The 17,431-nt window shown below is 44.9% G+C and overlaps 1 protein-coding gene across 1 annotated transcript in view; it reads left to right on the top strand.

Annotated features, from left to right (window-relative positions):
• LOC135541762 (CUGBP Elav-like family member 4) overlaps window positions 1-17,431 on the top strand; it is a 118,419-nt gene that overhangs the window by 30,092 nt on the left and 70,896 nt on the right. Inside the window, exon 2 of the mRNA XM_064968117.1 lies at window positions 4,772-4,854. Within this exon, the coding sequence (XP_064824189.1) occupies window positions 4,772-4,854 (83 nt within the window). The remainder of the gene's footprint in view (window positions 1-4,771; window positions 4,855-17,431) is intronic.

Below are 17,431 nucleotides of genomic sequence, written 5' to 3'. Positions count from 1 at the left end.
AGAAACACAAAGTGGAAAACAGCTACAACTTTTTATTTCCCATTTTGTGATTCTAGAATAAATGGACAAAATTTCATTTGCACGAAAACATTGGAATGAAAACTAATGGTAACACTTATTAGTAGATGGAGTCGTAATTGACAAAAGCATGAATGATAATAGCAAGTCTCATGATCTCACATGTTTTAAATCATCATTATGACCGGCTAAAAGTTGACTCTATGACAGAGGGACCGGCTTCATTGATGCCAGTAAATCTTCAGTTTGACATCTCTTGTGACAAAAGAGAAGAGAGTTTGGCCACTTGGCAGTGAACATTATTACCACGATAGCTGTATCTCAAACAATCACTAGTAAGATGATGACAAAGCACGCAATTGGAAGAGTAGTGGTGTCTTTCCAACCTGTCTTTTGTACTTTTTAGACCATGTGTCTTTCCATCACTGTTTCCATTTTACTCCCTTCTGTCTTTCTCTTTTTCTTTCTTTCTCTCTCGGTGGGTGTGTCCCCCTTTAGGGTGTCTGCAGTGGTTGAGATAAGAGGCGAGTGTAGGACACAGGGGAATGGTGTTCACAGGAGCTAGGTGATCTTATCTTCGCTCCCTCGCTCTCTCTACCTTTATCTACCTCTCTCTCATTCCCCTCTTCATCTATACTCTCTCTTTCGCTTAGCCATTTTCCCTTCACCGCTTTCTTCTCCCTTCTCTTCCCCTGCTTTCTCCTGTTCCTTTAAATGCCCTTATCTCTACCTCTCTTCCTCTCTCACTCTCTCTCTCTTCTTTTCTCTCTAATTCAACATCTCTGTCCTTCCCCTCTGCACTGTTGTTGATTTGAATTTGAGGCGTTGTGAAACAATGTAAGGCAACAAATTATGACTGCCTATCAATTTCTACTACCAGTATGTCATGTGCGGACAAGATACACCCATGGCTATTCAACTCGATGGATTCCCCATTCACCAAGCAGAGAGGACATTGGATTCAGGAAAATCGAGAGGGGGAGGGATATGCCTCTCCATCAACAGCAAATGGTGTGCTGACTCTAGCAGAGTGGAAGTCTTGACCCATTGTTCAGCCGTCTTGGAATACCTGATGGTCAAACACCGACCCTTCTACCTCGCAAGAGAGTTTTCAGCTGTTATCGTGACTGCTGTATATATTCTACCTCAGGACACACAAAAAAACAGCAAGGTGGCACTTAACAAACTGTATTAGGCTATAAACACGCAGGAAATGATGCACCCGGAGGCTGCTAATCCTGCTTGTTGGGGATTTTAAATCCACGTTGTTAAGACACTTTATGCCCAACTTCCATCAACATGCCTCTTTTGGCACCAGGGCGAATTAATAACATTGTTACTCCATCCTTAAGCAAGCGTACAAGGCCCTCCCTCGTCCCCTTCAGCAAATCCGATCATGAGTCTATACTCCTGCTTCCTGTCTACAAGCAAAAGCTCAAACAGGAAGTACCCGTGATGCGCTCCTTAGAGAAATGGTCCTCCGAATCGGAGGCTGTGCTGCTTTGTTAGCGCTGATTGTAATATGTTCCGGGACTCCGGCGAGCTAACCACCTCGGTCACCGGCTTCATTAGGAAATGTGTCACCGTCATTGTCTCTACAGTGAAGGTTTGCCGCTTCCCCAATCAAACGCCCTGGATTAATACCGAGATTGGCACTAAATTAAAGGACAGGGCTTCCGCACACAGGGGTATCACAGCCCAAAACGGGTCTGTGTGTGTGTGATAAAAACTTGATAAATGGCCGTATCAACACAATTGGGTGTATGGAAATCGCGCAGATTTGTGCCTCTCATTTTGAGTCGCTGCTTGGGCAGCTGTGTAACCCTAACCCTAACCCTTTCAGACACTTACTTGAAATAATGGGCCTGCAGCCTAATTCAAGATGGCACCGTGGGTTGGACATGCCTCCAACCATACCCATACAGCAGCCCTAAAGCGTCAATCAGCATTTGAAACAATAACAATGTGACTCCCCGCCCCTGTTTCGTTAAAAAGCTGAGCAATGGCAGGTAGCCTAGTGGATAAGAGTGTTTAGACATTTACATTTACATTTAAGTCATTTAGCAGACGCTCTTATCCAGAGCGACTTACAAATTGGTGAATTCACCTTCTGACATCCAGTGGAACAGCCACTTTACAATAGTGCATCTAAATCATTAAGGGGGGGGGTGGTGAGAAGGATTACTTATCCTATCCTAGGTATTCCTTGAAGAGGTGGGGTTTCAGGTGTCTCCGGAAGGTGGTGATTGACTCCGCTGTCCTGGCGTCGTGAGGGAGTTTGTTCCACCATTGGGGGGCCAGAGCAGCGAACAGTTTTGACTGGGCTGAGCGGGAACTGTACTTCCTCAATGGTAGGGAGGCGAGCAGGCCAGAGGTGGATGAACGCAGTGTCCTTGTTTGGGTGTAGGGCCTGATCAGAGCCTGGAGGTACTGGTGCCGTTCCCCTCACAGCTCCGTAGGCAAGCACCATGGTCTTGTAGCGGATGCGAGCTTCAACTGGAAGCCAGTGGAGAGAGCGGAGGAGCGGGGTGACGTGAGAGAACTTGGGAAGGTTGAACACCAGACGGGCTGCGGCGTTCTGGATGAGTTGTAGGGGTTTAATGGCACAGGCAGGGAGCCCAGCCAACAGCGAGTTGCAGTAATCCAGACGGGAGATGACAAGTGCCTGGATTAGGACCTGCGCCGCTTCCTGTGTGAGGCAGGGTCGTACTCTGCGGATGTTGTAGAGCATGAACCTACAGGAACGGGCCACCGCCATGATGTTGGTTGAGAACGACAGGGTGTTGTCCAGGATCACGCCAAGGTTCTTAGCGCTCTGGGAGGAGGACACAATGGAGTTGTCAACCGTGATGGCGAGATCATGGAAAGGGCAGTCCTTCCCCGGGAGGAAGAGCAGCTCCGTCTTGCCGAGGTTCAGCTTGAGGTGGTGATCCGTCATCCACACTGATATGTCTGCCAGACATGCAGAGATACGCCACCTGGTCATCAGAAGGGGGAAAGGAGAAGATTAATTGTGTGTCGTCTGCATAGCAATGATAGGAGAGACCATGTGAGGTTATGACAGAGCCAAGTGACTTGGTGTATAGCGAGAATAGGAGAGGGCCTAGAACAGAGCCCTGGGGGACACCAGTGGTGAGAGCGCGTGGCGAGGAGACAGATTCTCGCCACGCCACCTGGTAGGAGCGACCTGTCAGGTAGGACGCAATCAAGCGTGGGCCGCGCCGGGAGATGCCCAACTCGGAGAGGGTGGAGAGGAGGATCTGATGGTTCACAGTATCGAAGGCAGCCGATAGGTCTAGAAGGATGAGAGCAGAGGAGAGAGAGTTAGCTTTAGCAGTGCGGAGCGCCTCCGTGATGCAGAGAAGAGCAGTCTCAGTTGAATGACTAGTCTTGAAACCTGACTGATTTGGATCAAGAAGGTCATTCTGAGAGAGATAGCGGGAGAGCTGGCCAAGGACGGCCGCTGGTTTGAATCCCTGAGCCAACTAGGTGAAAAATCTGTCAATGTGCCTTTGAGAAAGGTACTTAACCCCAATTGCTCCTGTAAGTTTCTCTGGATAAGGGTGGCTGCTAAATGTAAAAATGGATGGGGTTGGAGAAATGTAACCACTCTTAAATTCATAGGCAGTGCTATTGATGCAAGGAATAACCACCTAATATTTAACCAAGGCCCATAGTAATGTACTTAATAGGGAATATGATGCTATTTGGGATGCAAGCAAGAGTTTAGGGGTCTATGAGTAGGGATGTTACTTGAATGTTTGCACAACGTTTTCAAATGTCCTCTGAACATGGTTCCATGGTTTCTTGTGTTATGTATATATTTGTACATAGAGGTTCTCCATAAAAACATTTACAGTCAAAAGTTCGGACAGTTCTAAATAAGATTCCCCTTAGTTGACATAGCTGATACTATGTCAGCCTTATGACAGCACTACATAGGCTTTCTGTCAAGGGGGCCTGTGTGAGTGACATGTTTCCGAGGTATCTCCTCGTTTGCCTGAGTCCCTGGCATTCCTCTGGCAGCCCCCTCACGTCAGCCAGGTGCTAAGGAAACAAGGGATTGTGGGAACATATAGAGCGGAGATAGAGGCTGTCAGGGAAATGTCTGCCTTGTCACAGCAAAGTGAGGACTGACACACACCGATGGACGACTGGATAACCGTAGACTTAGACTGACAGGGAGAGAGAGGGAGAGCCACATCAGATTTGACATGTTATGGAAGAAAGTAGCTACTGTAGCTAGATTAGCTTTCACATGTTTCCAAATCTCTGCTACATAAGAAGTGGCAATAGGGAAAGTAAATAGTTCTGCATATATACTGTAGAGTAAATAGTTTTCGTAAGCAAAACTAAACGGTTGTCTTTAAAGAACACACAGATCTGTCTATGCACACAGAGATATAATTATTTAGCTGCAGGCTTGCTGTGTGTGTGTGTGTGTGTGTGTGTGTGTGTGTGTGTGTGTGTGTGTGTGTGTGTGTGTGTGTGTGTGTGTGTGTGTGTGTGTGTGTGTGTGTGTGTGTGTGTGTGTGTGTGTGTGTGTGTGTGTGTGTGTGTGTGTGTGTGTGTGTGGAGCTATCTCTCTCTCTCTCTCTTCCTCTCATACTCAGGGGACGGATGTTTGTGTTGTTTTTGGCTTTTCTCTGTGATGGTTTTGAGTGGTCTCCTCCTCCAGTTGCTGTCTCAGTGTTTGTCCCAGTATGCTAACATTTCTTTACCATCTCTCTGCCCTCTCTGTCCTCTCTCTCAGGCTGTGCCTTCCTTACCTACTGTACCAGAGAGTCGGCCCTGAAAGCTCAGAATGCCCTCCACGAGCAGAAGACCCTGCCAGGGGTAAGATACCACCACAGTGTAAAAGTCTTCGTACCCTATTCCCTATATAGTGTACTACTTCTGACCATAGCTAGTGCACTAAATTGGGAAGAGGGTGCCCATTTGCTCTATGTACTGTATGTCCCCTCAAACACCTTATCATACAGCCAGGAAAATATATGGTAAACTAATGGTAAAATAATTATGTTTATAGAGACAATATCATTCTCATCATCACTCAATGCCTAGGTTTACCTCCACTGTATTCACATCCTACCATACCTTCGTCTGTACATTATGCCTTGAATCTATTCTACCGTGCCCAGAAACCTGCTCCTTTTACTCTCTGTTCCGAACTTACTAGACGACCAGTTCCTATAGCCTTTAAACGTACCCTTATCCTACTCCTCCTCTGCTCCTCTGATGATGTAGAGGTTAATCCAGGCCCTGCAGAGCCTAGCTCTACTCCCATTTCCCAGGCGCTCTCATTTGTTGACTTCTGTAACCATAAAGGCCTTGGTTTCATGCATGTTAACATTAGAAGCCTCCTCCCTAAGTTTGTTTTATTCACTGCTTTAGCACACTCTGCCAACCCGGATGTCTGAACCGTGTCTGAATCCTGGTTTAGGAAGAACAAAACCCTGAAATGCCCATCCCTAACTAGAACATTTTCAGACAAGATAGAATTTCCAAAGGGGGCGGAGTTGCAATCTACTGCAGAGATAGCCTGCAGAGAACTGTCTTAATATCCAGGTCTGTACCCCAAAAATTTGAGCTTGTACTTTTAAAAATCCACCTCTCCAGAAACAAGTCTCTCCTCGTTGCTACTTGCTATAGACGACCTTCTGCCCCAGCTGTGCCCTGGACACCATATGTGAATCGATTGCCCCCCATCTGTCTTCAGAGCTCATGCTGTTAGGTGACCTAAACTGGGACATGCTTAACACCCCGGCCATCCTACAATCTAAGCTTGATGCCCTCAATCTCATGCAAATGATCAATGAACCCACCAGGTACAATCTCAAATCCGTAAACACGGGCACCCTCATAGATATCATGCTAACCAACATGCCCTCCAAATACACCTCTGCTGTCTTTAACCAGGATCTCAGCGATCACTGCCTCATTGCCCACGTCCGTAATGGGTCTACGGTCAAGCAACCACCCCTCATCACTGTCAAACGCTCCCTGAAACACTTCAGCGAGCAGGCCTTTCAAATCAACCTGGCCCGGGTATCCTGGAAGGATATTGACCTGATTCTGTCAGTAGAGGATGCCTGGTTATTCTATAAAAGTGCTTCCCTCACCATCTTAAATAAGAATGCCCCATTCAAAAAATGTAGAACCAGGAACAGATATAGCCCTTGGTTCACTCCAGGCCTGACTGCCCTTGACCAGCACAAAAACATCCTGTGGCGTACTGCATTAGCATCGAATAGCCCCCGTGATATGCAACTTTTCAGGGAAGTTGGGAACCAATATACACAGGCAGTTAGGAAAGCAAAGGCTAGCTTTTTCAAACAGAAATGTGCATCCTGTAGCACAAACCCCTATTACAAGCCTGTTCAACCTCTCTCAAATCAAATCAAATCAAATCATATTTTATTTGTCACATACACATGGTTAGCAGATGTTAATGCGAGTGTAGCGAAATGCTTGTGCGTCTAGTTCCGACAATGCAGTAATAACCAACGAGTAATCTAGCTAACAATTCCAAAACTACTACCTTATACACATAAGTATAAAGGGATAAAGAATATGAGTCAGTGTGTTGGCAGCAGCCACTCAATGTTAGTGGTGGCTGTTTAACAGTCTGATGGCCTTGAGATAGAAGCTGTTTTTCAGTCTCTCGGTCCCAGCTTTGATGCACCTGTACTGACCTTGCCTTCTGGACGATAGCGGGGTGAACAGGCAGTGGCTCGGGTGGGTGTTGTCCTTGATGATCTTTATGGCCTTCCTGTGACATCGGGTGGTGTATGTGTCCTGGAGGGCAGGTAGTTTGCCCCCGGTGATGCGTTGTGCAGATCTCACTACCCTCTGGAGAGCCTTACGGTTGTGGGCGGAGCAGTTGCCGTACCAGGCGGTGATACAGCCCGACAGGATGCTCTCGATTGTGCATCTGTAGAAGTTTGTGAGTGCTTTTGGTGACAAGCCGAATTTCTTCAGCCTCCTGAGGTTGAAGAGGCGCTGCTGCGCCTTCTTCACGACGCTGTCTGTGTGGGTGGACCAATTCAGTTTGTCTGTGATGTGTACGCCGAGGAACTTAAAATTACTCCCTCTCCACTACTGTTCCATCGATGTGGATAGGGGGGTGTTCCCTCTGCTGTTTCCTGAAGTCCACAATCATCTCCTTTGTTTTGTTGACGATGAGTGTGAGGTTATTTTCCTGACACCACACTCCGAGGGACCTCGCCTCCTCCCTGTAGGCCGTCTCGTCGTTGTTGGTAATCAAGCCTACCACTGTTATGTCGTCCGCAAACTTGATGATTGAGTTGGAGGCGTGCGTGGCCACGCAGTCGTGGGTGAACAGGGAGTACAGGAGAGGGCTCAGAACGCACCCTTGTGGGGCCCCAGTGTTGAGGATCAGCGGGGTGGAGATGTTGTTACCTACCCTCACCACCTGGGGGTGGCCCGTCAGGAAGTCCAGTACCCAGTTGCACAGGGCGGGGTCGAGACCCAGGGTCTCGAGCTTGATGACGAGTTTGGAGGGTACTATGGTGTTAAATGCTGGGCTGTAGATTGCGTCGTCTGTGGACCTATTTGGGCGGTAAGCAAAATGGAGTGGGTCTAGGGTGTCAGGTAGGGTGGAGGTGATATGGTTCTTGACTAGTCACTCAAAGCACTTCATGATGACGGAAGTGAGTGCTACGGGGCGGTAGTCGTTTAGCTCAGTTACCTTAGCTTTCTTGGGAACAGGAACAATAGTGGCCCTCTTGAAGCATGTGGGAACAGCAGACTGGGATAGGTATTGATTGAATATGTCCGTAAACACACCAGCCAGCTGGTCTGCGCATGCTCTGAGGGCGCGGCTGGGGATGCCGTCTGGGCCTGCAGCCTTGTGAGGGTTAACACGTTTAAATGTTTTACTCACCTCGGCTGCTGTGAAGGAGAGTCCGCATGTTTTGGTTGCGGGCCGTGTCAGTGGCACTGTATTGTCCTCAAAGCGGGCAAAAAAGTTATTTAGTCTGCCTGGGAGCAAGGCATCCTGGTCCGTGACTGGGCTGGTTTTCTTTTTGTAATCCGTGATTGACTGTATGCTCTCTTTCGTATCATCTGAGATCCCCAAAGATTGGAAAGCTGCCGCAGTCATCCCCCTCTTCAAAGGGGGAGATACTCTAGACCCAAACTGCTACATACCTATTTCTATCCTTCCCTGCCATTCGAAGGTCTTCAAAAGCCAAGTTAACAAACAGATCATCGACCATTTTGAATCCCACCGTACCTTCTCCGTTATGCAATCTGGTTTCCCGAGCTGGTCATGGGTGCACCTCAGCCAAGCTCAAGGTCCTAAATAATATCATAAACGTCATCGATAAGAGACAATACTGTGCAGCTCTATTCATCGACCTGGCCAAGGCTTTCGACACTGTCAATCCCCACATTCTTGTCGGCAGACTCATCAGCCTTGGTGTCTCAAATGACTGCCTCGCCTGGTTCACCAACTACTTCTCTGACAGAGTTCAGTGTTTCAAATCAGAGGGCCTGTCTCTATGGGGGTGCTACAGGGTTCAATTCTTGGGCCAACTCTTTTCTCTGTATACATCAATGATGTTGCTCTTTCTGCTGGTGATTCTCTGATCCACCTCTACACAGACGACACCATTCTGTATACTTCTGGCCCTTCTTTGGACACTGTGTTAACAACCCTCCAGATGAGCTTCAATGCCATACAACACTCCTTCCGTGGCCTTCAACTGCTCTTAAATGCAAGTAAAAGTAAATGCATGCTCTTCAACCGATCGCTGCCCTCACCTGCCCGCCCGTCCAGCATCACTACTCTGGACATTTCTGACTTAAAATATGTGGACAACTTTAAATTCCTAGGTGTCTGGTTAGACTGTAAACTCTCCTTCCAGACTCACATTAAGCATCTCCAATCCAAAATTAAATCTAGAATTGGCTTCCTATTTCACAACAAAGCATCCTTCACTCATGCTGCCAAACATACCCTCGTAAAACTGACTATACTACCGATCCTTGACTTCGGCATTGTCATTTACAAAATAGCCTCCAACACAGAATGCAGTCTATCACAATGCCATCCATTTTGTCAAAAAAAGTCCCATATACTACCCTCCACTGCGACCTGTATGCTCTCGCTGGCTGGCCCTCGCTTCAAATTCTTTGCCAAACCCACTGGCTCAAGGTCATCTAAAAGTCTTTGCTAGGTAAAGCACCGCCTTATCTCAGGTCACTGGTCACCATAGCAGCACCCACCCGTAGCATGCGCTCCAGAAGGTACAGTTGAAGTCAGTAGTTTACATACATCTTAGCCAAATACATTTAAACTCAATTTTTCACAATTCCTGACATTTAATCCTAGTAGAAATTCCCTGTCTTAGACCAGTTAGGATCACCACTTTATTTTAAGAATGTGAAATGTCAGAATAATAATAGAGAGAATGATTTATTTCAGCTTGTATTTCTTTCATCACATTCCCAATGAGTCAGAAGTTTACATACACTCAATTAGTATTTGGTAGCATTGCCTTTATATTGTTTAACTTGAGTCAAACGTTTTGATAACTTTCCACAACCTTCCCACAATAATTTGGGTGAATTTTTGGTCCATTCCTCCTGACAGAGCTGGTGTAACTGAGTCAGGTTTGTAGGCCTCCTTGCTCGCACACGCCTTTTCAATTCTGCACACAAATGTTCTATAGGATTGAGGGGCTTTCTGATGGCCACTCCAATACATTGGCGTTGTTGTCCTTAAGCCATTTTGCCACAACTTTGGAAGTATGCTTGGGGTCATTGTCCATTTGGAAGATCCTTTTGCAAACAAGTTTTAACTTCCTGACTGATGTCTTGAGATGTTGCTTCAATATATCCACATAATGTTCCTGCCTCATGATTCCATCTATTTTGTGAAGTGCACCAGACCCTGCTGCAGCAAAGCACTCCCACAACATGATGCTGCCACCCCCATGCTTCACGGTTGGGATGGTGTTCTTCGGCTTGCAAGCCTCCCCCTTTTTCCTCCAAACATAACGATGGTCATTATGGCCAAACAGTTCTATTTTTGTTTCATCAGACCAGAGGACATTTTCCAAAAAGTATAATCTTTGTCCCCATGTGCAATTGCAAATTGTAGTTTTTTATGGCGGTTTTGGAGCTGTGGCGTCTTCCTTGCTGCGTGGCCTTTCAGATTATGTCGCTATAGGACTCATTTTTCTATGGACCTTCTATTTTCTATATACCTTTGTACCTGTTTCCTCCAGCATCTTCACAATTCCTTTGCTGTTGTCTGGGATTGATTTGCTCTTTTCGCACCAAAGTACGTTCATCTCTAGGAGACAGAACGCGTCTCCTTCCTGAGCGGTATGACGGCTGCGTGGTCCCATGGTGTTTATACTTGCCTACTATTGTTTGTACAGATGAATGTGGTACATTGGACATTGCGCCCAAGGATGAACCAGACTTGTGGAGGTCTACAATTCTTTTTCTGAGGACTTGGCTGATTTCCTACGATTTTCCCACGATGTCAAGCAAAGAGGCACTGAGTTTGAAGGTAGGCCTTGAAATACATCCACAGGTACACCTACAATTGACTCAAATGATGTCAATTAGCCTATCAGAAGCTTCTAAAGCCATGACATCATTTTCTGGAATTTCCAAGCTGTTTAAAGGCACAGTAAACTTAGTGTATGTAAACTTCTGATCCACTTGAATTGTGCTACAGTGAATTATAAGTGAAATAATCTGTCTGTAAACAATTGTTGGAAAAATTACTTGTGTCATGCACAAAGTAGATGTCCTAACTGACTTGCCAAAACTATAGTTTGTTAACAAGACATTTTTGGAGTTTTAATGACTCCATCCTAAGTGTATGTAAACTTCCGACTTCAACTGTATATTTCACTGGTCACCCCCAAAGCCAATTCCTAATTTGGTCCCCTTTCCTTCCAGTTCTCTGCTGCCAAATACTAAAACGAACTGCAAAAAATCACTGAAGCTGTAGACTCATATCTCCCTCAATAACCTTAAGCACCAGCTCGCAGCGCAGCTCACAGATCACTGCACATGTACATAGCCCATCTGTAAATAGTCCATCCAACTGCCTCATCCCCATACTGTTATTTATTTATTTTGCTCCTTTGCACCCCCAGTATCTCTACTTGCACATTCATCTTCTGCACATCTATCACTCCAGTGTTTAAATGCTATATTGTAATTATCTCTCTACTATGGTCTATTTATTGCCTTACCTCCCTTATCCTACCTCCTTTGCACACACTGTATATAGACTTTTTCTATTGTATTATTGACTCTATTTATTTTATTCCATGTGTAACTTTGTTGTTGTTGTTTGTGTCGCACTGCTTTGCTTTATCTTGGCCAGGTCGCAGTTGTAAATGAGAACTTGTTGTCAACTAGCCTACCTGGTTAAATAAAGGTGAAATAAAATGTAAAAACAATTAAAACAATATCAAATGACAAACCAATTCGACACCCATGCAGCTCGCCACCACACGTTTATTCTCAAATGTACCACACATTTGTATTTATTTCCTAACTTTCTGTTGACATACTGTATACACTACCACGCATGCCCACGCATGTCCTTTTTCACGTTTGTTCGCTTTCTTTCTCTCCATGCCTCAATCTCCTTCTTTCTCCCCCTCACCTCCCTGTTTCATTCTCCCTCTGACAGTCACACTAACCCACAAGAAGAAACCACACATCATCACATCAGAGCCGGCCTATTTATAGCTGATGTGTGTGTGTGCATGCATGCATGCGCACACGCGTGTCTGCGTGCGTGCGTGCGTGCGTACGTGTGTGTTGATTTGCCGGAGTTTTGATGCGTCTCTGTCAGGGCTCGCTCGGTTGGGTCTGTTCGTTTTTTAATGACGCCTCCAGGGAGGTTGACAGTCGCCGTGTTGAGCAGAAAGCCTTTGATGTGAATGATTATGACATCATAGACGTGCAGTGGGGAAGAGAGGAGGCGTGTGCTGCCTCTGCCGCTGTGGATCCCTCACTCTTTTTCTTATTTCATCCGCCCTTCCCTTCTTCCCACAGAGCAGGAATGGCATAGTCACACACACAAAAATAAGAGAGATTAAATATTTGGCTTGAACAAGAAGGGGATTTTACATTCACATGGAATGTGTTTGCGTTGGAAGTTTTTGTCTTATTGAGTGTTGTACGTGGTACGGCATCTATGTTAGCAATAAAGGGCCCTTTTTCATGTAGCGATCCATGCATTTTGAAAGCTTTAGCGGCTAGACGAGACCAGCCCCCGTAGCGTTTGTCAAATAAATGTAACTGAAGTCACTACCCATCACCATCATTTAATAAGAAATGCTAATTAGTCAATCCCTGATCGGATCCGCCGATGATTGCTCAGATTTTTCGACTCATTGTGAATGTTAAGTAAACAGTTATAATTGTCTGGGACAGTCCTAGTATGAGCAGCCAATCTTAAAGAAGCGAGTCTGGGAGATGCATTCTATGAAGCCTTATAGAGGTAAAGACGGCAAAACGCATCAAATTAGTTCATTAGGGAAAGAACAGGGACTTGGCAGAGAGATGAGAAAGGCAGTGGGACATTTTATAAACTGTGTAATCTGCATTTGCTTCTTTTCTTTTTACCCAACTATCCCTCTCATCTCACAATAACCCATAATGACAAAGCAAAAACAGTTATTATATTTTTTTTTGCAAATGTATAAAAAAATATATATAAAAATCACTTTTACATAAGTTTTCAGACCCTCTACTGAATACTTTCTTGAAGCACCCTTGGCAGCAATTACAGCCTCAAGTCTTCTTGGGTATGACGCTACAAACCTGGCACACCTGTATTTGGGGAGTTTCTCACATTATTCTCTGCAGATTCTCTCAACCTCTGTCAGGTTGGATAGAGAGTGTCGCTGCACAGCTATTTTCATGTCTCTCCAGAGATGTTTGATTGGGTTCATGTTTGGGCTCTGGTTGGGCCACTCAAGGACATTCAGAGTCTTGTCCCTAAGCCACTCCTGCGTTGTCTTGGCTGTGTACTTAGGGTCGTTGTCCTGTTGGAATGTGAACTGTCGCCCCCCAGTCTGAGGTCCTGAGCACTCTGGAGCAGGTTTTAATCAAAGATCTCTCTGTACTTTGCTCCGTTCATCTTTCCCTCCATCTTGACTAGTTTCCCAGTCCATGCCGCTGAAAAACATCCCCACAGCTGTCAGCACCATGCTTCACCGTAGCGATGGTGCGAGGTTTCCTCCAGACGTGATGCTTGGCATTCAGGCCAAAGAGTTCTTGGTTTCATCAGACCAGATAATCTTGTTTGTCATGGTCTAACAAGGGCTGTCATGTGCCTTTTACTGAGGAGTGGCTTCCGTCTGGCCACTCTACAATAAACACTTGATTGGTGGAGTGCTGCAGAGATGGTTTTCCTTCTGGAAGGCTGTCCCATCTCCACAGAGGAACTCTGGAGCTTTGTCAGAGTGACCATCGGGTTCTTGGTCACCTCCCTGACCAAGGAACTTCTCCCCCGATTGCTCAGTTTGGCTGGGCAGCCAGCTCTAGGAAGAGTCTTGGTGGTTCCAAACGTCTTCCATTTAAGAATGATGAAGGCCACTGTGTTTTTGGGGACATTCAATGCTCCAGAAATGTTTGGGTCCCTTCCCCATATCTGTGCCTCGACACAATCCTGTCTCGGAGCTCTACAAACAATTCCTTCGACCTCATGGCTTGGTTTTCGTGCTTACATGCACGGTCAACTATGGGACCTTATAAGGTGTGTTTCTCTCCACATCATGTGAAATCAATTAAATTTACCACCGGTGGACTCCAATCAAGTTGTAGAAACCTCTCAAGGATGATCAGTGGAAACAGGATGCACCTGAGCTCTGAATACCTCTGTAAATAAGGTATTTCTGTTTTGTATTTCTTTTAAATTTGCAAACATTTCTATAAACCTGTTTTCATTTTTTCATTATGGGGTATTGTGTATAGATTGATAACAGAAAAAAAATCTTCAATCGATTTTAGAATAAGGCTGTAACATAACAAACTGTGGAAAAAGTCAAGGGGTCTGAATACTTTCCAAATACAGGGATACTCAAATCTGGAGCTTGAGTCCATTTCCACTTCATTCTCACCCTTTAGTCAGGGTTTGATTTAGACCCAGTGCACCAGGTGAATGCAGTTACCTACCAGGCAACAAAAAAAGTGAAATTGTGCTTGATTTGAGTATCTCTGACCTATTATTACAAGTGATAGTTCAACTTATGGAAGTTTGACCTTATTTTCGACTTCCTAGCATGTTGACGTTTAGCTGGATATCTAGCAATGTCCAGAATTTCCTGGCGAGCTTTTTTTGGAGAATGTAGCAATGCTAGTGTTAATGGATTGTATCAGTTAGTGGTGCATCCAACATTTTATTTGTTATTTATTAACCCTTATTTTACCAGGTAAGTTGACTGAGAACACATTCCAACAACCTGGGGAATAGTTACAAAGGAGAGGAAGGGGATGAATGAGCCAATTGTATGCTAGGGATGATAAGGTGGCCATGATGGTATGAGGGCCAGATAGGTAATTTGGTAATACAGTCCTTTGTGTGGAGTCAGCTAAACTATTAGTATGTATTTTAGTAGGATAAGATACTTCTTTGTTTTTGTGTATCATAATCACAGTTGAAGTGACTGATTACTGATTGACATTGATTAGACTGTGTACTTGTGTATCACCACAGGTTTTCACAGCTGCTGGCACATTATCCCACCTTTTACAAAGAAGAACTTATGCGGAGGTCAAACCAATGTCAGACATAAACTAAACATAAGAAATGTTGCATTAGATTATTTATTCAAAGTGTGCGTCTATGAAATAATTCATGGGGGAAGTTGAAGAGAGTGTAAATGACCTGTATAAAACGGGACCTGTCCCAATGTGTGCCTCTGGACGACATATTAATGATCCCCTCTCACGTTTCAGACTCATACAACAGCATGATGCATCAGAAAGCCTTTATTGATTTTGGCACAGGGCCTCCCTAGCAGGGGGGGGGGGGCACATGGGGCATGATCAGCCTGTACCTTGTTTGTAAACACCCACACAAAAATACTCTCTCACACTCATAAACACACATACACAAATACACACAGACAGACAGACAGACAGACAGACAGACAGACAGACAGACAGACAGACAGACAGACAGACAGACAGACAGACAGACACACAGACACACAGACTCACAGACACACAAACACACACAAAAATCCGGTACCGATTGACTCATACTGTAATAGTTCAAACAGGGAGCCAGATGAAAATATTTAGAAGCTCGTGAATCAATGTGTCATTTCAGAGCCTGTTCAAATACACACACACCCTTCTGCCATCCCTCTTTCCCTCTCTCCCTTACACCGGTTCAACACAGGGACAAAAAGAACTGAGGGAAGGAAAGGAAAGGAAAGGAAAGGAAAGGAAAGGAAAGGAAAGGAAAGGAAAGGAAAGGAAAGGAGAGATGGGTGATGGGTGATGGAGGGAGAGAGAGAGAGAGAGAAGCGTCTCAGTACCACTGATTTTGTGTCTGTTTCTTTTTTCCCGAGGAGAGATAATGCTGGGTCCAGAAATCTATAGCATTGATTGGCTGCTCGACCCAGTTTCATGGCAGCTTTCTCAATAAGTCGCCTCATTGGTCAATAACTGCCTGGCTCTCTGGGTGAGGCAGGGGTTCGGTTCTGTGAGTGTGGGTGTTGGGAGAGAAGGGGGGTTAAGAGGGCGGGCCCGTCTGCACAAAGACCATGGATGCATCGCAAATGGCACCCTATTCCATATAATGTATAGTGCACTACTTTTAACCAATAGCTTCAATAGAGGACATACACACACACCTCTGGAATATGTAACACCTTTAATTCCAATAATCCCAATGTAGACATTTTGCCCATAGCTATCATATGTTTATCTGGGGGAGCAGAATGACAACATGGGGAGTGGAGGTGGAATAGTATCAGCCATGCCGTGGCTCGGGCAGCTTTTAATAATTGATGGTGTCCGAGGCCCCGGATTGAGGAGTAATTGCATTACAGGTCACTTCTCAATAGCAATTTGTGAAAGTTGTGGTGATGTGTGCAGGGTGGCGATCAATAGGGGCTGTCCAGGGATGTAGACACACCAGCGCTCTCTCTCTCTCTCCATCTCTGTCTGTGTCTCTCTCTCTCTCTCTCTCTCTCTCTCTCTCCATCTCTGTCTGTGTCTTTCTCTCTCTCTCTCTCTCTCTCTCTCTCTCTCTCTCTCTCTCTCTCTCTCCATCTCTGTCTGTGTCTTTCTGTCTCTGTACTCTCTCGAGTTTACTCTACTTCTTTCTCTCTCTCCATCTCTGTCTGTGTCTTGGTCTTGAGACCACTCAAGACCACATAAATGATGTCTTGAACTTGTCATGGTCTCAAATCTGTCTCTCTGGATCTCTCTCCATCTCTGTCTGTGCAAACCATCATGGATGGAAAGAGTTCCAGGGTTTCTCTCAGGATCAACAACCCGCCTCTCTCTCTCTCTCTCTCTCTCTCTCTCTCTCTCTCTCTCTCTCTCTCTCTCTCTCCAGACAGACCGTACTGTGCTCTACTGTACAGTAATCTACTGTACTGTACTTTACTATACTGTGCTTTACTATACTGCACTTTAACCTACTCTATTGTACTCTACTGTGCACTACACTGTACTTTACTGTACTGTGCTCTGTACTGTACTCGAGTTTACTCTACTTGAGTTTCTTACAATTGAAGTAATGGCCCATGGACTCTTGTTCTAGTGGTCTTGGTCTTGAGACCACTCAAGACCACATAAATGATGTCTTGAACTTGTCATGGTCTCAAATCACTGTGTCTGGGTCTGGATCTTGGAACCAGTGTCCTGGTATAAATATTGGTCTTGGCTCTTGAATATTAGCCTTTGGTTTGCAAACCATCATGGATGGAAAGAGTACTGCATTTTCCTACTCAAGTAGAAGTACTGTTACTTTAATGACATTTTACTCAAGTCGAAGTAAAACTACTGGTGTAAACAACTACTCAAGTTAAAGTAAAACGTTGCAGACTAAAAGTAACTTAGTTCCTTTTAAAATAAAAACAATGACCTTATAGCTAATTTCGCTAAGGTTACCTGAATGTTGTTACTCATGATCTTTTCAATGAAATACATTGACAAAGGAAGAGAGGACATCAATGTATAGTATGAACTAAGTTTTTATTGTTTAGGTACATTTTAGTCAAAAGTTTGGACACAACTACCCATTCAAGTGTTTTTCGTCATTTACATTCTTAATTTACATTGTAGAATAATAATGAAGAAATCTAAACTATAAACTAACACTTATGGAATCATGTTGGAACCAAAAAAGTGTTAAACAAATCAAAATATATTTTATATTTGAGAT

The sequence above is a fragment of the Oncorhynchus masou genome, chromosome 6, assembly GCF_036934945.1.
Source record: "Oncorhynchus masou masou isolate Uvic2021 chromosome 6, UVic_Omas_1.1, whole genome shotgun sequence".
Lineage (NCBI taxonomy): Eukaryota > Metazoa > Chordata > Actinopteri > Salmoniformes > Salmonidae > Oncorhynchus > Oncorhynchus masou.
The sequence above is the reverse complement of the archived record's forward strand: the minus strand, read 5'-3'. Positions and strand labels throughout refer to the sequence as shown.